Here is a 26,471-nt window from a genome sequence, read left to right on the forward strand (position 1 = left end):
TATAAGAGAGTAGTCTTAATGCAAAAACGGCATGCATTTTCATAGGAGTTTTTCTCTAATATTTTTCTGTCTCTTAATTTCACATGTGAAACTCTAGCACTTGCATACTTTTCACATCAAAATGTTGCGAGCTAATATTTTAACAAGAAAACAAACTTCTCACCGTCAAAAATAGGTCTCGTACTGGTATATTTAGCTCAGTGCCTTGTATGGATTATTGTTTTGCTACTCAGTTAACTTGCTATCTTACCCCAAAAAGTCACTATGTTAAAATAGAATCATCTTATCATTGGTTTCCAGATTAAACATTTTCAATTTTCAGTCTTGACATGGGGACTTGGTCAAAGCTCTGAAAGTAGGGCCCAGTCTTTTCTTTCAATTTACCATTCTCTGACAGAAGGGCTTTGCAGGTTTGCATCCCTTTGACTGACTGGCTTGATATCACCAAGTGAAAAATTAATGTTGTTTATTATGCAAAGGAAGAAGAGAATGCAGCACTTGTCCTTTCATCTGTGCTGAATTAGTCAGAGTAAGAAAGATTAAAAGGAAAAACATAACATATTTCGGTGTCTGATGCTGGGCTGATATGACTGAGAGTACCGAGGTTTATTATTATCTGTTGATGCCTGTTTGCTGTCAACAGGGTTGGTATTTCCTGCAGCCAGGGCTGTATTTTCAATGTGCTTTGACCTTTCTGTAGATAAGAGCGTAGTGGCGAACACCAGCACCCAAGCCCTTTGCAAGCAGAGTCTGGGAAGGGAGAGCAGCCCAGCAATGCAAGACCTTCTCCTCAGAAAGTACCCATTTCTGTTGCTCCCACCCGCTCCTAGATGGTTGTTTTGGTAATTGGTGGGGCTGCTGCAGCACCACACTGTGTGTGCCCAGCTAGTGTAGCTGCTGTTGTTCATGTCGTGGTGACAGGGAACCAGAGGGCAGATTCCTCAATCTCTTGTAAGGTTTTGTTTGTTCTTCTAACTTCTGACTGCAATTTTTGTGTTTTGGCCATGAAATAATTGGGCTGCGTGTTTTGGGACCAGGGATTTTTTAAGTGTTAGTGGTAATGTGCTGTTACTTGTAGAGAATTGTGTTTTAGAGCAGTTTGGGAGCTTTCTGTGCAGCAAGTCAGAGAGGCAAGAGGGAAAGGTGTCTCTTCCTAGACCACTCTCCCCATTTTGCCTTGCTACTGAAAGTTGATTGTAGAGAGAAAAAAAAAGCAATTTCTTTCTTCTGTTGGGTCTCATGCTGTTCATCTCAGCATTATGCCTGACCCCAGATCAGGCCCAGTCTGGATCGAAGGTTTCAAAGCAAGTCTTTGCTTTGTACCTTTTACTCTCAGACATAAGGTCAAAATTACAAAGCTCGAGCTAATGCATCTGTTTTTCCTCTGACTTCTGTCACCCTGGTTCAGGTTTATTTCTGGTCAGGGTGAATACTCTGGGAGAGGAGCAACTGTTGCTGGGCTCTTTTGGAAAGAGCTGCACTCCAAACCAAGCCTGGGAGGACACTTTTTTCCTTGCGATTTGCAGTCGAGATTCTGGCCTATTGTCCATACTGTTCTCAGTTGAAACAACAAATCCTTTTCCTCCTGCAGTCTGGCAAGTTCTCCAGCAGCTCTCCGCCCTGCCAGAGCCAGCCACAGGGCCTGCAGTATGCTGAGGATGCTGCCGAGCATGAGAACATGAAGGCTGTGCTGAAGACCTCCTCCGTGGGCGGGGAAAGCACCATGGCGCTCGGCGTGCGCACTCGGAGCCGGGCCAGCCGAGGTAAGAGCCAAGGTTCCCTCTGGGCCACATTTCTTGTGCTGTGGTAGCCATGCAGGGGCCCAAACGTGGGTCATGTCCCTCTTGGGTAGCACTCACAGCTGAAAAGGTGGAAGGGGAAGGAGAACATCCCAGTGGTAGAAGTGATTTGGGGCATGGGGATGAAGAAGAATTTACCTGAAGTTTGAATACAGCCAGAGTAGGGGCGTCAGGAGTCCAAGCCTGCAGAAATTCTCAATTCTCCCTGCACGATGATGGTAACTGCCCATTAACACCCCAATCCTTGTTCTCATCATGAAAGCAAAATGGGCCATCTGGAGAATTCAGGATGTGGTTTTCCCTTTATTTTCAATAGAACCGAGTAGAAAGTAGCAATTCAAATTCAAGTGAAAAGACCTTGCAGCATTTTATGAATGATTGGGGAGAGGAAAATGGGTAGGAAAAAGATGATGTCTCTTTTAACCACCTCCCTGCTAAACTGCAAAGGTAATGGGTACTTGCTTTTGTCTTCCCCTCACCACTCCCATACATGTAATACATGGAAGATGGTTTTGAAGTAAAGGTGATGCACCAAAATTCAAGGCTTCATTTTCCTGCTCTGGTATTTCTTCTCCTTCATATCTGGATATCTTACACTTTCTTGATACTTTTTGATACAACTGATAGCACATCCACAGCATCCACTTCTGTGTGTGTGTTTAGTTTATTAAGGCTTGAAATCATGACCCTGTCTAATTTAGAGGTTTCACAGCCCCAATGTAAGAAGCCAGTCAGCTAACTAAAGTACGAAGATTAAATAATTCAAGCTGCAGTGCAACAAGCCGAACAGCTGAAGTAATCCACTGAATGCTAACAAGGAGATTGTCCTGATTGTGAGAGTCAGCTTGTGTTCCCCAGAAGAACAGCAGAGGCAGGAGATGGGTGAGCCAGACAGGAGCTTGTCAGGAGCACTGTTGTAATACAACTCCTCCTGACAAGAGCTAGGAGACAAGGCAGCAGAGTAAAGGCCTAATCAAAGCTATTGTTTATGGACTTCAGGGATGTTACATAGCGTGGCCTTGTTGGTGATTTCTTAGCTGCTTGCAATTGTACCACACCCACTGTTCTGCAAAGTTCACTGTCAGTGTTCGCACTGCACACTAGCCTTCAAATTATTTAAAAACAAAACGCACACAGAACAGTAGTCAGTAGTGGAGGAACCCAAAGATGTGTTACACAATGCTCTGTGGAGTAAGGAGCTCCAGAGCCTTGGATTCGGAAACATGGGTCACTTGTTTGTTTGTGGTTTTAACCAAAATTGCTTTCAGCTTTTCAGCTTGCTGACAACTCTTCCACTCATAACAGAGCACAGTCATGCCAGGACACATACAGCTCTGTAATAAGAAGGTGAATTCTTCATTGTGATGGGGATGAGACATGTCAAACCAGACCTTGTGCCCTTTTCTTGTCTCCTTTGCACTAGGTTATTATACAGATGCTCAGAAATTGTTCTTTGTTCCTTTCTTTCAGTACAAAGGACCTGTATTTCTGATTTCCATCAATCTCTCAGATGTGCCATGTCTTCTAGTGTCTTTTTAATAGGAGCAGAGAGAAACATGGTCACACAATACTATCCATCCTTTGCTTATAGGCAGCCTCTAGCAGGCATTTGCCAGTTGTGTGGTCAAGAGCAAGACACTGAGGCTGAAAGGAATAGAGAGTGTGTGTGTGTGTGTGTGTGTGTGTGTGTGTGTGTACTATATATATATGTAGTAATTGCTTTTGAGCTCTCGGCTCTCTGCTGGTGCAGCAAAGAGTCTGGGGTATTATTTAGAAATATTCTCCATTAGGCAGAGTCTTCTCCTTTGATTGAATTGAGGTTGGGATGACTGAGCTGCCTGCTGTAATTTCCCAAAAAACCCAATTGCAAAACCAAAGTGACGCAAGAGGTTTTTCCTGTCTTTTTTTCCCTGAATTCACTTGCTGGGCTTTTCCAGGCCGTATCGGTTCATGGAATGCTGGCAACGACGATTCACCAAACGCAACGGATGACGCGGCGGATGAGATCATGGACCGCATTGTCAAGTCCGCCACCCAAGTGCCAAGCCAGCGAGCGGTGCCTAGAGAGAGGAAGCGATCACGAGCAAATAGGAAGTCGTGTGAGTATAAGGCTATTAAATTGCTCAAAATAAGAAAACATGCAAATATTTATGTATACTGGTGTATGATCCAGGCCTTTGGTAGGCAGACATGCATTGGAAGTGGCTTGAGTGTGTGATGGTGATTGGCTTATGTTCCTCTTGCTATAGTTTAAACAATGTTGTATGCAGTGGGTGACTCTGTCTTCTACAGAACTTGAAATGTCCTTAGCAGACAGACAAGAATGGTTTATGGTGCTTTATGACAGTACCTATGCATAACTAGAGAAGTCAGATCAGGATCTCAGATGGAGACTGCTTAAAATGCTGTAACCTACTGTGAACTGGCATAAAGATTAATAGTTGTGTCTGTAGCTGAATTTATTCATAAAGCAAAAAGTAGTTTGAGATATTTCGCCTTTTAAAATCTTTCTCTCTCGTGCTGTGTGCTATCTTTCCGCAGCCCTGAAAACAAAATGTCTACTGCTGCTTGGCTGCAAAGTGGTTATAGAGGAGTTTAACTTCCACTGGGAAGAAAAGGTAGCACATTTATAAGGTGGTCTTTCAATGGTGTAGTGTGGCCTTGGGGCTGAGCTGCGGCACCCAAGTTTGAGGAGTTTGGTTTCATGCTTTAGTAAACCCAATGTTTAAGAGGTGATGAATTTTCTGGGTTTGTTGGTTTTTTTTCTCATGTGCAGAAACTTGTACAAATACTATGAGAAGGATAACTACTGAAAGAACGTAAGATTTTAGTGTTTAACATCATTAACCATATGTGGCTTTTTGACTACCTTTCCATCCATTTTTTTAGCATTTCTGGGAAGTTAGGACAAAGAGGAGACAACAACAGTGAGTGAAAAATGACACAGATTTCCTTTTTTGTGGAGTTGTTCTAACATAATGGGTGATCAAAGACATTTGGTATTTGCTATGAACTAGCTTGTGCTGAAAGCATATTCACTTTCCCCAATATGCTAAGAAAAGAACTTCTGCATGTAGCAAGAGCAGAAGAAAAGTGGACACTCTGGTCAGATGAGCCACTCTCTAAAAAAGAAAATTAGCTGACACTGGATTGTCTGTCTTACTTTCTGTCATACACAGTGCCTTACCTCTTTGTGGCATCACCTGCTCCTACCCACTTCCCCACACAGTTCTGGTGTTCTGCACGTGCTGACTGCTGCAGTTAGCTTGTGCATAGCAAATAAATCTCCTGTATGTTTGCCTATTTCCATGGTTTATCCCTATTTCCATGGTTTATCCCATGCTGAAATATTTCCTCTGTTAGCAACACTGTCTGCATACACACATATACCAAAACCTCTTATTCCTAATTTTTGCCAGATACCTTTTTCCCAAGGAAGCACTTGCTGCAGAAACAACAGAACAGGATAATAATGATAATAAAAATACTATATATTTTTCAACTGAACTGTCTTTTATACTCAGTAAAAACATTAACAGGGATTAAACAGTCAGTAAATGTTTAGGCTGGGACTGATTTCCATTGTAATTAATCATGATAGAATTCAGCTCTTGTGCTTGTTTGTTCTTTGAGATCTGGATGAGACTCTTAAGTGGGCTAAAAGACAGTTTCAAAACAAACATAAAGTTCAGTAGTTTAGTGTCCCTTTTAGCTGACATGTGCAGAAGTGTGGAAGGAGAAATCCTAACTGAGCTGTTTCACTCTGATAGGAAGTCAATATACCTGGATGATGAATTAATGAAGTAGTATATCTTTAAAATACACTCAGGACTGATAATATGACATCTCCAAGAAATGAAGAGACATCAGCCCTTGCTAATGCATGATGTGAGTTAAATGAGAAGAAGACATTCCAGTTAGAAACACATAAACATACAAGAAAGTAGATTTTTAGGCATATCTCAATGATTTAGATTAGTAGGCACTATAATATTTATTACCTGTAGAACAAAAAGACCCTATTATCTAATAGGTTTGATTCACCACCTTCAATCTTCAGACTCCCATACACGTCTTTTGGCTTTTGCCATGAGCTTGGTATTCAATCTATTCACAGACATCAAAGAGAAACTCACTTGAAAGGAATGATTTTTTTTCCCTGTGCATCATGTTGCATACATCTCATTGCTTTCAGTACACAACTGGAAACCTTGTCAGGCTCACTTAGCATTCAGCTAAGATTATAGTGAGCATGAAATGAGATGCATGTTTTTAGCAAAATCAGAAACCCAAAAGATTTATATGCAGTTGCACTATAAACATTTGCTGTGGTTCCAGCAGAAGGTTCTCATGGGCAAGAGATTTTTTCCCATAAAAAAAGACAGTGAAATGTGAAGTAAAAAAAAGAAATTAATCATTCAAGTCATTTATAGCTAGGGGAAAGCAGAAATAGGTTTATGGAAAAGGTTATGTTAAATTCAGGAAGCAGTTGCAATGGGAAAATGAGACATCTTGACATGTTCATTTGAAGCATTTTACCTTTTGTGGGTGTTGAGCAGCGTGACCATATCTGGTATGTAGAGAGCTTGGTTAGGGGATAATGATGTAGAAGAGTTTGAAAGCTTGGGCTAATCATCAGAACTATAAAATGGGAGGAGGAATAAGGCAGGGAGTCATCCCACAAAAGACAGATGGAAATGTCTGTATCTGTTGGTTGAAGATAGGAAGGGTCACTGATAAATCAAGATATGACTAGTAGGAAGGAATTTGTTCAGTGGGAGCTGAAGTGAATTACAGAAATCTAAGGTACATGGTAAGTGCATAACAACTGATGATCTGAAGAAAGAGATTCTGTGCTAGACCTTTACACTGTGGAAGATCTTCAGGATAAAATTTGTCATTTAGAGTTACAGTAACCAACTGGAAGTCACTGCCTTACGACAGTCGTTCAGTGACCTGCCTACCAGATATCCTAGAGTGGCATTATATCTGAGACAATAACATTGCAGTTGTATTTGTTCATCAGAAAGCCACAGGATTGAATGAGCCACAGAAACTGAAATGCTCTGTCACCCCCTCGAGGTAATTGTTCAGAGACAGCTTCAAAGCAAGTTCCCATGGGAAGATTTTTCTAACTTTTTTCCTCTTATGTTTATATTCTGTGTGTAAAAAACAGACCCCAGCCACTAGAGATGTCAGTTCAGCATGTTTTAAAAGCATAAAAATTAAGCATTAAATTAAGTTGAAAATACACTGTTTCTGTTCTTGAAGTTTGAGGGCAGCTTTCTGCAAGAAGGTTTTCTATAACATTATAGGGAGCTGTTCAACTTAGCGATGAAATAAAGATAATGTAATTAGGATTGTCTGGTTCTCCTATAAGTTTAGGAAAGCCTTCCCAAAGGGTGCTATAACAAACAATGAGTGCAAGGGAAAGTTGGGATAAGGAAGTTTTAAGAATCACTCTACTTGATAATCCAAATTTCATAAAGACTAGCAGTATCATCCATAAGATACAATTTTTACTTAAGTATATTTATTTAAAGAGCTCCCCCACAACTCCATAATAGAAAACAGGAATACTGTTTTCTTTCTTGTCCTGGCTGTCTATTTAAATATTGAGCCCTTAACAGAAAACCAGTTTGCTCAGAATTAGACTCTTGCTGAGGTGCCATCTCTGTGTCGGTCTCATTGAACTGGATGGAACTGTCTCAGGAGAATGATACAATTCCTATGAGTCAGCATCAGGAAAAATCATACTCCAGTTTATTATTAAACATGAATAAGCATATGGAAGATATTTGCACTAATTCCGACATACATAAGGCAGCACTTGTGAATGCTGAGCTAAACAGGGTTATATATTTGAAAGGAAATAGCTCTTTAAAGATTGCTTGACTACTCAGCAGTTTTTGCATCTAGATCTTCATCTGACCCTGGATGGTGAACTATAATGTAGGGCCGGGTGTGACTGGGATTTGATGATGAGTAGCACAGTGATGGTTTTATCAGATGCTGCTGGAGACACTGCATGGGGATGGCACAGAGTGAGAGGCTTGTTTTCCCACACAGTGTTTTATCTCTGAGTGTCTCTGTGTGTGTGCACACTCCTGTTATTCTTAGATTTTATTAAAATTGAAAATCTGCTTTAGATTTGAGTTAGTGAAGAGGGTTTGGAACACATAAAAATTGAATCACAATTTAATCTAATATTCGAGTGATATAACTTAATCAAACTGATTTGTGATGTTTAAAAAAGAGACAGACATGATAATGCCTTGCTCTTCTATCAGGCTTTGAAATCATGTGCCAGCCTACTAATACAGACCCTTGAGGTATGGAAACATCTCATAAGGATTTATTGATTTATTTGTATAATGGCTTGCAGGGAGTAAAAAATTCTTGCAATCATGATGCAGAAATGGGTCTAAGGCACCACCCAAGTAGGTGGAGATAGGAACTGAGTCAAGTTTACCTGAATCTGAGACAAATAAACTCAGGGCTGGTGGATTAAATTTAACTGCAGAACATGGTAGGTCAGGTATTTCATACTGAAAAAGTGAAATAGAAATCAGCCTGCTGTCATCAGGTGCTTAAATGTGGGAAAGAGCTCTGCCAAAGGACCAGGCATGGAGACCAGCTTTAGACAAGTTTTAGTACCACATGCAGTGCTGCTTTGGAATAAACAGGTTTGTAATCAAACAAAATACTACATGGGACACTACTTGAATCCAAAGGCGCATGGATTTTGTTGAGCATTCATAGGGTGCATTATGTAACTTTTTCTTCATATTTTCTTTGTTATTTTCATTATTTTTCAGTTTCATGTCTCTCCACTTACTTTTTCTGGCTTTGAAAATGTACAGAAGTGCCAAAATACCAGGAGGGAGACTGTTCTTCTGGTATTTATAGCCTGACTAAGAGCAGGATTTAATGGAAATTATACTTTTAAAAAAATGAAAACCTTGCAAGAAGAAAGACTATATAAAATGCTTTAAAGGAAAACAACTTCACTTTGAATTTGCAATTAATTATTTAGGATTTGAGTAGCTGGATCCTATCAGGAGTTAGAGTATGGGGCAGAGTAATCTAGTTAGTGATGCATATTTAGGAACCATTCTTTGCATTTAGAAAAAGTAAATGTATGACTGATGGTATTCAGTATCAAAGTCTGTTTGTTCCTACACAAAGTACTGAGCCTTCAAAAGGTCAATACCCGGTTAATAAAAATGTAATTATTGAATGAAAATAGAATGCGAGATAAAGCACTTAGAGCTCTGGCAGCTGGAAGGTTATCCCCATTAGATGCCAAGATAGCTTGTGTCTTGAGTGCCTTTTAAGTAATACATTCTTCCATCCCTAGGATGGCAAGGTCTTTGCAAAAATAGGAGAACTAAACTCTGTGATCTACAATAAATAAAAACAAAACCAATAAATTTAAATTACTAAATAGTTAATGAATTACTAATAAGTACAGTTGACCACAATAAGCTGTAGAAATTGATGTATCTGATCAGGGTGAGATCTCTGTAGTCCTATATCTCATCTGTGCCAGAGGCTATACATCAAAAGCTGTAGGAGAACAAACAGGAGAGGTAGAATCATAGAAACACAGACTCATCCAGGTTGGAAAAGACCTCTAAGTTAATCAAGTCCAACCTTTGACTAAGTAACCCATACCTGCCATCATGTTGCATAACCATTAGCCATTAGCTGCATAACCCATAGAACTTACCATGAGTTTTGATAGTTATAAAATTATTTAAATCTTGAGGCTGAATAGCTGGTTCCATATTTTCTGTTTTGCCCATTGTAATTGATAACATATGTAATTGTGATTGTTGATAGTAATACCATTTCTAAGTTGGCACACATTTATTTATGAGTGTTCAGTTTCTGCTTTACAGTGTGTGTTACAGGGTTTTTTAATAGCTTTCTTTTAAGATATCTGATCTTGACAGACAGGGGTAGACATTCTACTTTTTGCATGCTCAAATGTATAGTACCTATATATTTTGCTGGCAGTCTCCATGAGTTTCAAACTGTATCTCTCATACCTCAGCATGTTTCAAGAGTGTTTGCCTGGTCCTAGCACTGTAGAGGAAACCTGAAATCATCCTGTACAGTTCTACATCATGTAGCCTTCAAAACAAAACGGTTTTTTAAAGGCTGGTTTAAATATCTAGTTTAAAAAATTGCTTGTAAAAGAGGCTTAAATTCATTTTCCACTCACTATTTTAGAGGAATCTGTGAGTCATTTCTAGAATGAGTTTTATTCTGATAGAAATTATTTCTTTTGGGGCTCCTAGCCTCAAACTTTCTGCTTGAAACAGCTTTTTTTTTTTAGGAGTCAGATGTCAAATTAACCCAACCTGCACCAATATGTTTATTCCTTAACTTTATGTTGGATTCCTGTACCACTATTAGTGATACTGTGGATTGTATTTGCTCAGAATGGGGCAGCATTGTTGTAATACAGCAACTGAGGAAGGGGTGAGAAGTCGCTGCATTGATGTGTTAAGTCAGAATTAAATATTCAATGTTTACAAAAACTATAAAATGTCTTTTATCCCTGTTTATTTCACTTCACAGGGGGAATAGGGATATGAACACTACACAGACATTCATAAGTACATGTACATTACAACACCCAAGCACAAAGGGGGTGGTGTAGGAACAAGGAGAAAACTGCTGCTATGCTGGGTAGTCCCAGGTGGTTTTAGAGTGGCTGTCACCTCATGGGACTAAATGCCCATCCAGGTGAAGCTGGTGTCCCCCCCAGATCTGACAGCATAGACAGACCATCCTTGTGCTGTGTTTCCAACACTGGGAGAACCAAATGCAACTTCTCATGGGCTTCTAGACGAGGATTTACAAGTGCTGGAATCTCTCTTGCCATCTCTTCCTGGCCAAGTGGCACTTCCTTAATTTCAGGAGAGAGCAGACTGAAGGTAATGTGGAGGAAACTGGCAGGAGATGAGCAGCTGATACAGAGCAAGTGATGTCAGTATTATATGTAGGAAATCAAGCTGTTCCTGTTCCCTGCCCACTGCATATTGGCATTGACATTTTCTGTATAAATACTTTCATTACAGTACACAGTTTTGCTACTTTTTCAACTGTAGTTCTGTAGGGAAAAAAAAATAACTTTACTCCATTTGTTTGCATCTTACAGGAGATACAAATTGTTGTTTTCACTTTTGCCAGTTTGCTATTCACTGCATCAGTGAATTCATCTACGTTCCCCTCTGATTTTATTTTAATTGATGTATTTTAAAGGTAAAGGCTTTTGAATTCTTGTCACAGGATTAATTCCCAAAAGTAGGATACCTAATTTTTAAGTATTTAAAAAATATGGATAGTTGAGTGGCACACCATTAATCCAAAGTTGATAAGTATTTTGTTTGCTCTCTTCTGTATTAAAGTAACTTGCAAATTTATCTCCAGTCAGTAATTTATTCCTTATTTGCATCATCCTTCCTTCCTGAAAGATGATGACTTTCAGCATCCTAGTAAGAACTCTGCGGCAGTGAGTTGCTGGCTGACAAAATCACCGAGTTATTCTGGAAAGCACTTCATCTGAGAACGGGAGAATGCGGAGCGGTACCGGGCAGCTTTTCACACTGCCTTACAAAAGAAGGGCGGCCACAAACCCGATCTCCTGTGTGGCTTTCCGGAGCGTGGCGCTGCCACAGCTGCCAAAGGGAGCCCTCTGCTGCCACCAAGGAGATTAGCAGGAGGAGCTGGGAAGGCAGGGGTTTGCTTGGACACGAGTGTCAGAAGTGTTTGCAGGGAAGTCTCTCCTAGAAGAAGAACGAAAACGAAAGCTATTTTGGATTTATCTTGCCCCAGCACTATGGCCAAGAAATAATTTATATAAGTATATATATGGCTTTCGCTTTCTCTAGGCAGAATAACACCACCTGATTAGTGTAATTACAACATTGTTTTCATCACAATTATTTTTCACCTGATATGATGCTTTTTATGGTTTTATTCCCCAGAGTGGATTCCTAATGGGGAAAATTAATTTGCATTCCGCAGAGCCCAGGTGCTCAAACTTCACCACAGTCCTCTGCCAAGTCACTCCCCAAGAGACATCTCTGTGTTCACAGCCTGATAAACCCCCTTAGTGGGTCATTTTTAAATTCCAAATGAAATGTAAAGGCTGCAGGCCTTAAACACTTACATTAGATGGTTTACTTTTTGTATCCCATCTCCTGTCTTTTTCCAACCTGTGCATTGTTAATGTATGGTCTGGTCTTGAACATAGTGTATAGTGACGCAGTCATGACTCACTGTATACTCAGTCATGCAGACGTGGTTGTTGGTGAGCTTTATGCACTTGATGCTTTACCTGTTATTTGTGGAATCACTTCTGACTGGTGAAGTCAAATGAGAGAAATTATGAAAGGGGTGGCAGCAGGATTGCTTTTATTAGTAGCTCTTTATAGTGGAATTCACGTAAGTCCTGAATATCAAGGGGATTGTCATAGAAGGCATTCGAAGAAGGAGTTAAATCTTCTTTTCTGCTCTACTGTTGGGACTGTGGAAATGATGATCTGTGAAATACATAAAGTTGGAAACTTCAACAGTTTCAACTACATGTTAAATATTACTTTGAAAGCCCGTATGCTCTTCATGCAGCCCAGGTTCTCTAAGGCAATGTTACTTTTTGTTCCCTATAACATAAGCCACCTGGAGATGAAAAACAAGTTTAGCTTTCCTTATGAAGTGCCAGTTTGCCCTTTCCCACTGCTAGACTCCTCTTTATGTCACAGCCACCACAAGTCATACCCAGAGTTGGTTGTGAACTACAAAATTTCTTGTTAGGAAAGACTTCTGCCATCTATGAAGTGTTGACAGGACTCAAAGCAAAGCTGCAGAATAATACATAATAATGTGCTGGTTCCAGGAGCTTTCTGTGTGGCTGACCCAGACAAAGACCACATTTCAGTTGTCTCTACTTCTTCAGAGAAGTGTGTGATATAGTCCAAAAATTCACCCACAAATCTCCGTAAGAAAATCTCTACACATACTGTTATAGTATTTCTATTAAGCATTTAGGCCTACTGGTATTAAGCAATGATATGTGCATAATGAACCTATATAACCTATATACGGTGGCATAAAAATATGACAAGTATTAAAACAAGAAAATATGAGCAAGAGTGTCTGGGTTGAACTTTGGAGTTGCAAATTGCCATTGCTGGACTTGCTGTAGTAAAGCCCAAGACAATGTGTTAAATGTAAATGTATGAGAACATAGACCAAGTGTGCAAGCTGGATATGGATAGGTAACAGAAAAAAAACCCCTAAGATACATTAAATGAAAGGAGATGATGGAGCTGGCCTGCATTGTCTCTTCTAATTTGCCCTTCCTGCTGTCCTCACTGTGTAATTTACAGCCACATGGGAATTTTCTTTGTTCCAAATCAGCAACTTGCAGCTGCATTACCTTTGTAGCTGGGACCAAGGGAAAGTTCTGTGGCTGCCACGTCTTTGTAGCAGGAATGGCACTCATTCTGTGACTGCCTGAGCAGGGGAATGGTCATATCTGTTCTGCCTTACAAGTGACTCACATAAATGTAGATACACATGCCAAATGCTATTGTAAATGTAGGAATAAATGGAGCCAGTCTGGCTGATCTTTACTGTTTGTTGAATCTTTAAAAAAAAAAAAAAAAAAAGGTAGGGAGCGAGGAAATTAGAAGTGCTATTTGCTCTTTAAGAAAACAACCAAAGCCTAGATAATTATATTCTCTGACAAAGCGATGCTTAGGGAATTACTCTTTTTTAAAACTTTTCCAGTGTAGTGTGAGGGCTATGTGTATCTGTAGATTTTGACCCAACAGGCAGAGTCAAATTCATTGAGTTCATCATAAGCACACTGCATTTTGCCAGGATATAAAATAGAGTTCTAGATTTCCTGATTAACAAAGAATATCACACCCTCTAACCCCAGAAAAACAACATTTAGTTTCTTGGTTATGGGATCTCAGTGGGCTTTGCTTGTGACAAAAGTAAAAGTTATTTTCTCTCTATGTTATGTTTCTTTAGCAAATGTTTTAAAAATTGCTTGAAGAACCTAAAAGGTCGTTTGAAAGTCTTATTTTTATTGTCACTGCCTCCAAAATACATTCCATAACTCAGTTTAATGTGATCTGCAGCAGGCCAAGAGTTTTACAAGCCAAGATATTATGTCTAGTCCAGTTAGAGACACGACAAAGTTCAGTGAAGCAGGGAGAGTGAAGATCTAGGTTGAGAAATGTAATTTTGCATTGTCTATAAAACATGGAAGGAAAATCTCTCCCTGCATTCAGTTTTGATGATGAAATGTGTTCATGACCTAAGGTAGAGGAACCCTACCAAGCACTTTATGAGGAAATAGACAAATGACTGAGGACATCTGTATAACAGAATGTCAAGACAAGGTTCACCCACCTCCCACAGCAGTTATTGCTCCTGTAGATAACTCAGCTTTCTCGTGGTTTCATCACCCACAAGCCTCCATATTCAACAAGTCAGTGCAGAGAATAGTGGGGCTGGAACTTGTGTTACTCTGGATGCTGCACCCATCCACTCTATCTTCAGATGAGGAAATGTACTGTAATTTGTGTGTATTAGATACAATTTTTATATAAAGACACCCTTTATCAGACTACTTCCATCTCCCTAAGTACATAATACTTCAAACACTAAGTGGCTTTGTGCCAGACTGTCCTGTTGCATTGTAGGGTTAAGAGTTCCCTCATTTGAGCGTGGACCATGGTTCTGTCAGCTGTTATCCTTGCAGTTGCCTATTGATGGCAGACAGCTTTAATCTTGCCAGTAGCCACAGTACTTTGCAGTAATCGGCCCCACACGCTTAGTTTATACAAGTCAACAGCTGTCAGTTTTCATGGGAATCATTCTGTCACTGAAAAGATTCTTCACATCTTTGCTTTTTATTATTTTCTTGACGATCTCATTATGACCACCAAAGTTCTGCATTGTTTGGGGCTCTTTTTTTCCCAACTTCTGGACTTAATACCCTAAGTCACTGGAATATCTTAAACCCAAGTTGTCATTCTCTGTATTAAAGGAGAGCTGAGTTAGAGCAGAGGGATGTTTTGTTTAATTACAGCTGTGTATGTCCCAGCAATTCATTGAGTATTGTCATTCCTACTTGTTTTGCAGTGGCACAAAAAATACAAGTCTGGGGTTGGTCTCCAGACTTCTGGCGCGAATCACACAGCAAACCCAGAACAGGGCACTTTGCCACCTGATACAAACAGGATTTCTTTTCTTCATAAAAGTCATAAAAGGGTTAATAGAAAAGGATCTCAGTCTAATACTTTAGTATGTTTGATAGGTAGGCATCTGGAGATTCAGAGACTTACCTTATTTAATGTAAAGAAGACAACTTACTTTTCCATGAAGATGGTTTCTACCATGATATTTTAACTCTTAATTATGGTTTCTGAATATAAACTCCAGTAGTTTTCTTCAAAGAGACCTATATGTTATTGTAAATCCATTTGGCTTTTCCTAGTAAACTAGTAATTCTCTTACTCAAGCTGATGGAGGAATTGAAACAACTGTGTTCTGCTTGGTGGAAGTTACAGAGGCACACATTTCCCTTTCAGTTGTTAGAGTCTCAGCTCAGTTATTTGTGCAGTAGCAATTGCACTGACCTACAGGAGGTTGTTCTAGATTTATCTTGTCATAAATAAGAGCAGAATTTAGCTTAGTCCAGTACCTAACCAGTGTTAGCAGAGTACATCAGTTCCTGTGAAATATTTCCGAACAGGAATAATAATTTGTTCTCTTCCTGTCTGACAAGAAAAAAGAGATTTGTTTTACAGTAGTTACTGGGCTCAGTTTGCAAATGTGATTGAGTGTGGTCTGAGAGAATTGGAGATATGTGTGAGAGCATAAATGAACACATTTGATTTGACACTTCTGCAGAAGTGTCTAAAACGTGGAAATTCATTCCACATTTGGTTTTCCAGTTCACTTTTGCATCAGTGGGAAGATGCAATGTCATCTGGACAGTCACCCTGGGAAAGTTTGGTCCCCTGTATTTTTTAGCATGATACTGCTGTCTGGTGGGCAAGCAAGCTACAGTCCATGTTTGGCTGTTGATGTTCCAGAGGATAAAGAAAAAAAGCATTCAGGGGAGAGGAGTGCAGGGAGCTAAGCAGGTGAAATACACAGGGAAATCTTTGGGTTTAATATGACAGAAATGTTTCTACTGCAGCTTTCTTGGATTTGTTCTTCCACTCCTGATATAGTTCATTTTGATACAGAAATAAGCATTGGGTGATTCACTGAGACCTTAAGAGCCTAAAGTATTCCACAGCATATGTCTAGAAATTTAACATTTGTCACCTTGGACATTTTGGATGTCAAATTTGTGAAGCCAAAAAGAGTGCCAGTGATGAGAATGGACTCAAAAGTCCCCTTGGGTATCCTTTACCAAGGAGACCAGAGCGTTTTCTGAAGTTTATTTCTCTTCTGGTAGTACTTTTTTAGTCTTTCTTAAACTTAGCTTTATCAGTTTCATTTAACCTTGTAGTGGTTTAAGCTAAATATTGTTAAACATGGGAGATGTTGCTAATCAGTATTGTAGGGAAAATGGGGTATCCTAAAAGGCTGTCATGCAGACCCCTGGTGGTGTTTAATAGTACAAATAATCTAGGAGAAAGGAGTGAGCCTTGAAAAAAAATGTTTTCAAGTAAGGGTTTGATAAGGGAGCTACTACACACGTGGCATTCCCAGCTCATTTGATTAACCTCAGTAACTGGTGAAAGTGGTTGGACTATCAGACATAGATCCCATTCGACCTGCATGGTATTGAGTGTTCAGATATACCATATTCTTCCTTTATCTTATCCCCTTGTTTCTGTGCCAGTCTATTCCCTCCTCTCATTCCTGCTCAACCCTTGAGTGTGACCACCCAGTTTCAGTTACATGGACTGAATATCTCAATAAATTAGGATCTTAATTGTGCTAAATGAGGCAAGAACTCCTTGACCACTATTTGCAATTGGTTTCTCCAAGATTAGTTTCCTCTAGAGTTGACTATTTCGGGGCTCCAAATATATTCTGTTCAACATTAAGTCACTGTTTATGCTTTGCATGCAGCTTGAACTTCTCAATGTGCATTTTGTACTTGAGGAACATCAACGTGTGAACACACCACTTGTGTCTTCAATTAAAGCCCATCCACCTGAGAATCATAGCACCAGTAAAACTAGGAGGACACTGATGCTCGGTGTGTGCAGTCACACTGTCACTTGTTTCTGAATAAAAAAGGCAATCACAAATTTTAAAAGTCGTGTCAGGGCTAGTGTTCAGAACACTCTATGGAAAATTAAGAAACAAGATTTTGGCTTAGATTTATCACTTAAATTCAGCTAAAATGCTGCAGACTGCCAATGGCAAAAATGACGCAGCGGTGCTAGGATGGGGGAACGTTACAAAAGAAAGGGGAGCATGTATGAAAACAGTAGTTTTAATGATTTGAAACAACTATAAAGTAGTCATGTTTATAGTGTTTTAACTTTGGGGGGGAGGGTTTGACACATTTAAAGGGGCTCAAAGAATTTAATAGTGATAAATTCAAAGGATCCCTATAAAGATCCCAAAGCTCTTTTAAAAAATTCTTATTAAATTATAAAATAATAGGGCAGATGATACTTTCTATGGACTGAAAATCAACTGATACAATTTCAGAGAAAAAAAAAGTCTTAAAAAGCTGGGGTATTTTTCCTTAAAACTTTTTATTGACTAAATGTCAAAAGACAAATGTCTTTTTGCCTGACTATTTGGAGTTGCTGAGTACTTGACACTCCTATGAATTTGCCCCAGGTCATTACTCAGTGTTTCTGAACATGAGGCCCTGAGTAGGTAGCAACTTTTGATTTGATTGAGCTTGCATCTTAACAGGGTTTTTGTAGCTGAGAGTCTTGTGTAATTATTGATTCTAATTGTTTGCATTTTCTTTGTTGTTTTTTGTTTTATTTTGTTTTGGTTTGGGGTTTTTTTTTTTGTTTTTTGGTTTTGCCTGCTTTTGGAATTCATGACTGTGCAGTGAGAAGGACACTAAAGAGTGGGCTAACACCAGAAGAAGCCAAAGCACTGGGCCTCATCAGCACTTCTGAGATGCAGGTTTGACATCCCAGAGGTGGCGATCAGAAGAGCCGTTCATCTGAAGCACACAGGCTGGCAACCCTTCAGTGTGGCATTGGACTGCCAGCCTCCTCTGCTGCTCCCAACATCCTGTCCTCTGTGAGTTCAATTTTGATAAGCAACACAAAGCAAAACCCCACATCCAGGGCAGAAGAAGGATGTGCCACAGCTCAGCATGACATCCAGATGGTAACTGAGGAAGCGTTTGCGTGTTCCTAGGTGAAAGCACATGGCTTCTTCTTCTCATGGTGTGTTGATATGGGTAGGAGGGGGCTCTGAGTTATCTGTCATTATGTGAGCTGTGTTTATGTTGGCTTTCCTTGTGCCCTGTTTTAGTCATTGTAAATGTATGGCATTTTGTCATTGCAAGGAACAGTCCTTAAAGAGGCAAAATAAGTCCTGTTACAGCAACCCAAATTTTCCTCAAGCAGATTCATTAAGCAAAGATGCACAGTCTGTGGTTTGTTGGGTTTTTTAATTATTTTGCCACCAAAGAATGCAAAAATGTATGTGTACCTTTGTATATGTACAGAATGAATGTGTGGACATGTGTGCATGTATCTGTACATATACAGTCATGGTGTGAAATCATGCTTTTGCTGAAGCCAGCTGGACCATGATTTTCACTGTGGGGCCTTACTGTTCCATCTGGACAGGAGGAAGAGAATGTCTTTTTTGCAGGAACTCAGTGTTGTTCATTGTGATTGACCCTGTGGGGCAGGCCATGGCCTGCAGTACAAGTGGAGAGTTTAGGATCCTGAATTCATGCGCATCAATGCACACTCATACTGTACATAGCAGCATGCACACAGAGGAGAGAACACACCTCCTCCCTCTTGCTGAGCTATGGTTGTACTCTGCATTTGTACAGTTTCAGAGAGATCTATGTCAACAATTTTACATACTTGATAAATGCATTTGGATGCTAAGATCAAGAAGTTTTGTTCACTTGCCTGTGCCCTTCATGCTGCTTTTCTCTGCTGCAAGATAATGTGGTGGTGATTTTACTTCAATTTTATGAATCCAAATATGAAATAGCCCTGCTAAAAAGCCTGCTGTGTTTTTGCTGTTCTTCACCGGTTTTTTGTGATTATCCTTGCTACAAGTGGAGTGGGCACCACAGTAAACAACTCCAATATATTTGCTCTTATCTCACTGTTTTATAACTGACTTTTATAACTGCCCTCAGCATGTTTGAAGAACCTTTAGTCAACTCATCTGCCTTTAAGTTGAGGACATATACAGCAGTGAAGATGAACTGAACACAGTCACCTCAGCCAGTGCTGAAGTATTTTGAAGAGAACTGCAAGCAACAATAACATAAAAGGGAACTTTTTAAGCCAAAGTCTGTATATGGCCAGTTGATCCTCAAGGATGCACAAGATTGTCTCTTTCCATTGCCTTAGCCTCTAAGATTAAGGGTATGTCTGCACAGCAGTAGCAGCTGGCACTTTCTTCAAGCTGGTTAACTGAGGAACTGCAGCAGTTTAGTCATGGTAACAGGGTTTGATTGTGGCTGCAAAGCATAGCTGGAAAATAGAGTTTAATAATAGTCTATGCTGGGGTCCTAATGCCATAGCTATATTGCTGCTGGCACCCAGGCTAGGTCAGGTACTTCAAGTTGTTCTACTCTGCTCTCTTTAAGGACAGGATAATTGCTGAAGATAGTTCAGGAGAGTTGAACCAAACACAATAAACCTTTGAAACCTTGGTCATCCATCACATCACATTGAGCACAGCATCCAAGTGATGACAGAGCCAGGTAGCTGACAACGCTGCAGTGAGACCTGTGGCTGAACATCCTATCTATGCTGTCCACCCTATTGATTGTAACATTTCATTCTTTATCTGCCGATGCCTTGGATCTCCCGTGGAATAAGAAGTCACTAATGAGCAATGGTTCTTAAGAATAGCCTTGAGTTTGATGTGGTTTTCCCCTCAATTTGTTAAAAAGCCTATTTTACAAGTAGACAGAAGGCAGTGTTTGGGTGATCAATACAATACGTTGTGTATTTGAAGGCTGTGGAAAGGAAGAAGCTGGTTAGGAAACAGAAGTGACATATAACTAACTTCACTGCAAAATATGCAAGACCTACGAGCATCTGGATTTTGAAGTGGATCTTTATGTGCTGCTCACCATTATGGACTTCTAAAATCTCGCTTAAGGATGCTTAGAACAAAGAACTGAAGGTAATGGGGGTTCGTGGAGGTGTTTGAAGTCTGAAACAAGAGGAAGACACCCTGAATGTAATGGTCATGTCTAATTGTGCTACTTGCTAAGTGATAAAAAAAGCAAAAATGCAACAAAGTGCATTTATGCTGACAGAGACCCTATATTTAACTGGAGGGAGAAAAATCAAACAAGTCTTTAAATACTAATATTTCAATTAAAATATGCTGAATGTGCAAAATTTGTGACCACTTGGCTGTTGGTGGCCACTTGCTGACAGGGAACAAATTTGTGTTTCATTTAAACATAGTACAGCATCTGTCTCTGAAACACAACATAGCTGATGAATTACTAATAGTTGGGCATATGTATTTTCCAAGTTGTGCAAAACTTTATATGTTCCTTACCAAGGAGAACATTAAATGTGGGGAATAATATAGGTTAGAGTCAGTTCAGTGGAAAAACAAGGTGGTTTCTTTCAGATTCTCTGGATGCAAGTGTTTTACATGTGAAGCATATTCTTCCTTTTTTGTTTTTCTGTGTCATTTGTTTTTCTGTTTGTGCTCTCTATCTGTAAAACTGATACCAACTTCTCTGAAGAGTAACTTGGTCTTGTTTGTGCAGTAGTGTACAGTCAGATAAATTCAGTGCTCATTGCAACAAGATCATCAGACACAGTGTAGTGCAGTAACTATGGGAGAGATTTCCACTTTGGTTCCTGATAAAAATGACTGACTAATCTGTAAGGTGGCAGTATTTCCTCCAGAGTCTGCCAGCATGTCCTGACTGTGGCAATAACTTTTGTTCCCCTTCATCTAACTAGTGGATTCCAGATGAAATGGAGGAATTCATTATATCTGTATGCCTCTCTCTGTCTGTCTTGTGAGGCTGTAACCTTCAGGTTTTGAGCTGCTGCCTGCCCTTTCATCATCAGAAGAGCCCACCATAAAGATGTAACACTTGTTTTGAGTGAGATATGGATTGGTTTCTGACAAATATAAAAATCTTGGATACACAATGTAGTAACACATGTTCCCATTTCTCACTTAGAGATCCATGAAGGCTGCTTTTAAACACTTGCAGCCAGAATAAATACCTCTCTTCCCTTTCCCATAAAACCAGTCAGCTGCAAATGCAGTGCCCAGAGCACTGTATCTGTTTGTTTGCCATGATAATGCTGAGGTAAACTTTACCACATGAAATAGCCTCCAGAGGGAAGCTATCCAAATTTTCTTTCATCTCACTTATGTTTAAAAGCAGACTGCATGCAAATCCTTTCTATAATCCCATTCCCAAGTGGAGATAATGCTCTGTAGCAGTTGTGTGGCTGCAGTGAAGAAACCCCCAGGGAATGCTTGTGTGCCACACTCGAGACTAAAAGATACCTCACAAAAGTTAAATTCATCACTCTTCACTTGTCAGTCAGGCCAGACACCAGGCTCATGGATTCCAGATGTTTTATAGCCCCTTGGCTGCTATGTGTGACCCTTCTGTTTGATAGATAGCTCCTTGTCCATAGTCCAAAATCAACCCAAAAAATGGTGGTTTAATGAGGGTCTTTCTTTCTCCCTCAAATACTGGAAGAAGCGTCAAACTTGGTTTTAAAAATACATTTCTTTTTCTCTTTTGACACCCTTTTTCGGTAAATCTCTGCAGTGGTTGATTCTGTCAGCAAAGTAAGGCATCAGTTTTGTAGATAGACAAGACTTTGGCTTTAGCGTAATAGATAAGCACATGTGAATATCAAGATAAGAGTTAATGTCCTAATTTAACAGAAATTTGGAGTCAGAGTCTTGATGTGAGTGAACAGCAAGGACCTCCTGTAAGGTTCAGCAGGCCAGCACCTTAAATCACTGGTGTTCTGTGCTCTAAATGTACCCTGGCCAACACTAAAAGCTATTGAGATGTTAACATTTGAGGACTTCAACAACCACTGCAACCCCAAGGGGCACGATGCCACTGTAGGTGCAGTAAATGGTTCCTTTTCTCAGGCACCTGCCCTGCAGCAGCCTCTTTGGGGATGTAACAACAGCAGAGGCTGTCTGAAATGCTTTGGAAACCATGTGGCTGATGGCAGTGGTCTGGGTTCAACTTCACTGTGCAGCTGTGGTTATTGCAATGCTTTGATTTCACAGAGGTGAAATGGGAACAAGGTGGCAGCCACCAGTTTCACATCCTTCATCCTTCATCCTTCCACTGCAGCTCAGGCACATGCACTGCCTGCCTCTATCCAAAGGATGCACAGGGATGTGATGTTAGGGAGAAGCAGGAACATATTCCTCTCTCCTTTTCACTCTGTAGCTCACTGCACATATCCCAGTCCTCCCATTACCTTCAAGGCAGGCTGTGTGTGCACTGGTGGGGAGCCTGACCCTGGGACACAGTCGGATGGCAGCTCTGTGCTTCCAGCAGCAGGACGCAAGAAACACTTGTCTAAGCTGGGAGGGGTACCAATGTTGATGTTCCTGTGGAGGAAAAACTGCCAGGTACTTAGGGGCTTTGAAAGAAAATAAACTGTTTTTGACAGAGAAAAACAGTTTATTTTGGTTTGGTTGTAGGCAACCACTGAAAATCATTCACAAACACTTGAACAGCGTGTAAGGGCCTACATTCCTTTGCTTCAACTGGAGCAGCAACTGGCTCAAGTGGCATTTCAGATGTGACCCCAAGAAGTCTTTGGCAAGCAGTTTAATAGTTAAATAGCAAGTAATGCAAGGAGTTTCAGAGATGCATAGTTTGATGTTTATGCCAAAAAAAAAGAAAAATATTTCTAATTAGTCCATTTCACATTGAGTGGCAGATAGAGATATATTTTGTTTAATCACTATCTAATACAGAGGCTTCTGTGAAAGAAAAGGTTTATTTGTAGCATTGGATGCATTTCTCCTTTTTAAAGACTGTCTTTGCGCATATAGTGTCCTTTTTTTGTGAGCTGGGAATTGTAAAAAAATGTAAAGTAGAAAAGGACGTGTTTCTTAGACGAAGGAGAAATACTGTAAAATTGTGTAAATGTCACTACTCATGTTTTTCCATGTTCTGTGTAGCATAGTGTAAAATAGGCCCTCCAGCAGTGTTATTCTGTGAATTGTAATTTAAAAAACAAGCCATGCATGGTCAGAGATATTATCTACAGGTCCTTTTGATTGAGTTTTTGGTTTTGTTTGTTGTTTTCTCATTTTAGGTGAATTCATTCTATGTTAAATTTAATTGTCCATGAAAATGCATTTTTGTTTCTGTTTTATTTCATAAAGAACTTAAATTACTCTTTTAAGATTTTATTACACACAAAGTTCACCTGCCGTTTGTATTGATCCTTCAGAAGTTGTGTCACTTTTAGTATGAACTAGGGGGGGATTTTGTTTTTATCTGCCTCTTCGTCCCCCCCCCTTCCCACTTTACTGTCTGGAAAGATCCCATCTCACACCCTATTGTTTGTTTTTTTTTTCTGTGCCATGCAGGGTCAATATGGAAAACTGACCGCAGACCAGTGTCCAAAATTTCTTTATATAAGTAGTTAAAAAGCTCACCTCTACAGCGTTATGTAAACACATCTTGCAATAAAGCTTTATAAAGCACTGACTGGGCTGGTTCTGGTTTTGTTGATGAAGCCAATCATGGGAGCCTGGGTGGAAGACAGATGGGAAAGGGGATCATGAATTGTTTTTCTCATATCCTCTATGTACCTGCAATGCCATCATGTGGACATCGAAACAGCTGCCATTAAGCCATCTGGGTGGCCTGATCCTAAAAAGCTGATCTTTAACACCTAGTTCCACAGTTTGAGCCTAATTCCTAATCTTGAGTGAAGAAAGTGAAAATGGGCCTCTGGTTCTTCAGGCTTTCAGTAATCCAGCCCTACAAATCCTCACTAAACATACGTGGCACTTATTGCTGCTGCGAGCTTGCGGAGCTGGTGCTCCAAAATACTTTGTTCCCAGAGCACATAGTGTAAAGGTATGAGATTTATAGAAGCAAACATCAGTAAGATGAAAGACAACCTGTATGTGGGGAAGCTTTTCACAGTGCCTCTGCATCAAGACATGAAACACTGTCCTTGCCAGAGCTTCAGAGCTGTAAAGGTAGCCTGTAAACAAAGCTTGCCTTTCAGTTGGCTGAAATACATTTCATGCATCACCACGGAAGGTAATTTTCTGGTGGCTGCCTATAAGCATGCCTGGACAGGCAGTGGTCTTGCAGTTTTCTCTCTTTGCTGGTCTCTGATTCTTTCTTTTACTATTTCCCAGCACTTGAGAGAGGCTGAGTTGACAAACAGGGCATTCCTTCCCCTACAGAAGGTGAGCTGCACCACATGGGCTCTGGCACCTGCTCTGCCCACGGGTTCGATGGCTACGGTGACAAGGGAGGTCAAAGTGACATGTAGGAACTCAAAATGCTCAGACTTCCCCTGCTAGTCCTGAAAAAAAGCTTCTCACAATTGCTCTTTTGAGTTGCACACATAATGAGATCAAAATACATTATTCAAAGACAGCTGCACATGTTCATAGCAGCACCCTGCAAAATAAAAGTAGGTTGACAGAGAGTCTGAGAGAGAATTTTCACCTTTGGTTTCTGAGATTGTAGGAGCTGATACACAAGGCTAGGTATGTAAGCCTTCCTCCTTTTTAATTAGTTTTCAAAGTTCTTTCAAGTAAAAAGAGTGCCTTTTGGGATATGGCTGCATCCCTGAAAGAGCTGCTTAGCATTCCAGATGCACTGGTGTAAAGTCTAGAGGATGAAAGGCTACTAGCCAGAAATGTGGTAATGCTTTTTAAAATAAATATATAAACCAAGTTTATTGGCCAGACACTTTTCTTTTCTATCACAGCATATCCATTAGCAGTTCTAAATTCCAGATGTGCAATGACAATGCGTACATATATTTTTCAGACCTGGTGCCCAGTCAGAACTCATATGTTGTCACAGAGAAGCCTCTGGCCTGTAGTCAGGGAACAAGTAAGTATGCAGATTATCCATTGTACAGCTGCATGCCCTGGTTTATAAACCCTTCAGAACAGTTCAAGAACACACAACTAAAGAAAAAAAAAAAGAAAAAAATTTTCCTATTATAACTTCTCCAAGTTTTCTGATGGGAATGCAGTTTGGAAAAGGGAGAGGGCTATTCTCAAAGCTTCACCTCTTGCGAGTTTCTTTGTAGGAAATGAAGAATGATGCCTGTACTGGTATCTGTCTGATGAGACAGGCCTCTGCTGGGAAATCCCAAAAGGAGCACAGCCTGTGTGAAGTGTCATGCCAGTGGGGGCCTCCCCACAGCTTCTCCTGAGTGAATTTTGAGTAGGAGCAGGACTCACCCATCTAAGGAGGTATTCTGCTCAAAAATACTGATTCTCAGTTTCCAGGATTGAGAGTCCAGTTCTCTCCAGCACCAACCTCTTTCCCACTGTCTTGTTTGAGCCAGTTCCAGAGCCTGTAATTTGCTATGTGGCTGGAAAACACCATGGCGCATGTCAATGTACAGAAGATGTGTACCAGCACTGGGGAGGGTGAGACTCTTTCAGTATCCCAGGGCATATCCCTGGGCATATTCTGTTCTGTTATTGGTGTTATATGAGCAGAAATGCTTTAAGCATATGCCAAAATCTTGCAAGTAAGTTTGTAGCCCTCTCTTGGTGAGATCTTTCTGCCTAGACAACAGACAAAATGACTGGTCTTGACTGTCGCGTGTCTTTTCCTTTCTTTGTTCCGTAATTAATACAAGAAGAACAGCAGGTGACCAGCAACAAAGCAAATCAACTGTCAATGAAATCCACGGCACTTAAAACTGGACTACCTTGAAGGCAAAGGTGAGTCAAAGCCGTGTCATAGCCTCCAGTAAACATTCTACTTGTTCCATCTGAAGGCAGCATTAGCCAAGCCTGTCTTGGAAGAGATCTGCATTTGCTTAACAGCAGTGGTTTGAAATCTTATCCCTGGTACCGGGAGCACAAAGCTCCTCCAGAGCCTGGCAGGGCTCAGGTGAGGGGCCAACAGGTGGCAAAGGGTCTGGAGTGTATCCACCACTGCAAAGGCATGTGCCATGACTGCCTGTTGGATGTAAATATGAGTACTATGGACCTTGGAGGAACCTGTGAAAACAGATTTCTCACAGGAATCCAAAAGCTACAGCAGGGTAAAAATTCTCCTTTTTAATAAAGCAGTGAAATACTGAGACTCTTGAACGAGATCTCAAAAAAATGAATCCTCTTTCCATCATTGTCCAGGCTTCCCATAAATATGCACTGGGAGGCTTAAATAATCTTGGCAAGATATAGCAAAGGAAAATTATTGTTAAAAAGAGGCCCTGGATATCGTTTCAACAACTTTTTCCTCAC

At 40.3% G+C, this 26,471-nt stretch overlaps 1 protein-coding gene across 14 annotated transcripts in view; it reads left to right on the plus strand.

Moving 5' to 3' along the window:
- Positions 1 to 23,721, plus strand: part of FHOD3 (formin homology 2 domain containing 3) — a 377,773-nt gene extending 354,052 nt beyond the window's left edge. For 7 of the 14 annotated variants that reach the window (XM_039572720.1, XM_039548148.1, XM_039548141.1 and 4 more), the window contains 5 exons: positions 1,592 to 1,763; positions 3,737 to 3,898; positions 4,341 to 4,417; positions 4,689 to 4,726; positions 17,875 to 23,721. In XM_039572720.1, the coding sequence (XP_039428654.1) occupies positions 1,592 to 1,763; positions 3,737 to 3,898; positions 4,341 to 4,417; positions 4,689 to 4,726; positions 17,875 to 17,944 (519 nt within the window). In that variant the 3' untranslated portion in view covers positions 17,945 to 23,721. The remainder of the gene's footprint in view (positions 1 to 1,591; positions 1,764 to 3,736; positions 3,899 to 4,340; positions 4,418 to 4,688; positions 4,727 to 17,874) is intronic. The other 7 variants (XM_039548143.1, XM_039548144.1, XM_039548146.1 and 4 more) reach the window with 2 other exon arrangements.
- Positions 23,722 to 26,471: the final 2,750 nt, after the last annotated feature.

The sequence above is a fragment of the Corvus cornix genome, chromosome 2 (assembly GCF_000738735.6).
Source record: "Corvus cornix cornix isolate S_Up_H32 chromosome 2, ASM73873v5, whole genome shotgun sequence".
In the NCBI taxonomy this organism is placed as follows: domain Eukaryota; kingdom Metazoa; phylum Chordata; class Aves; order Passeriformes; family Corvidae; genus Corvus; species Corvus cornix.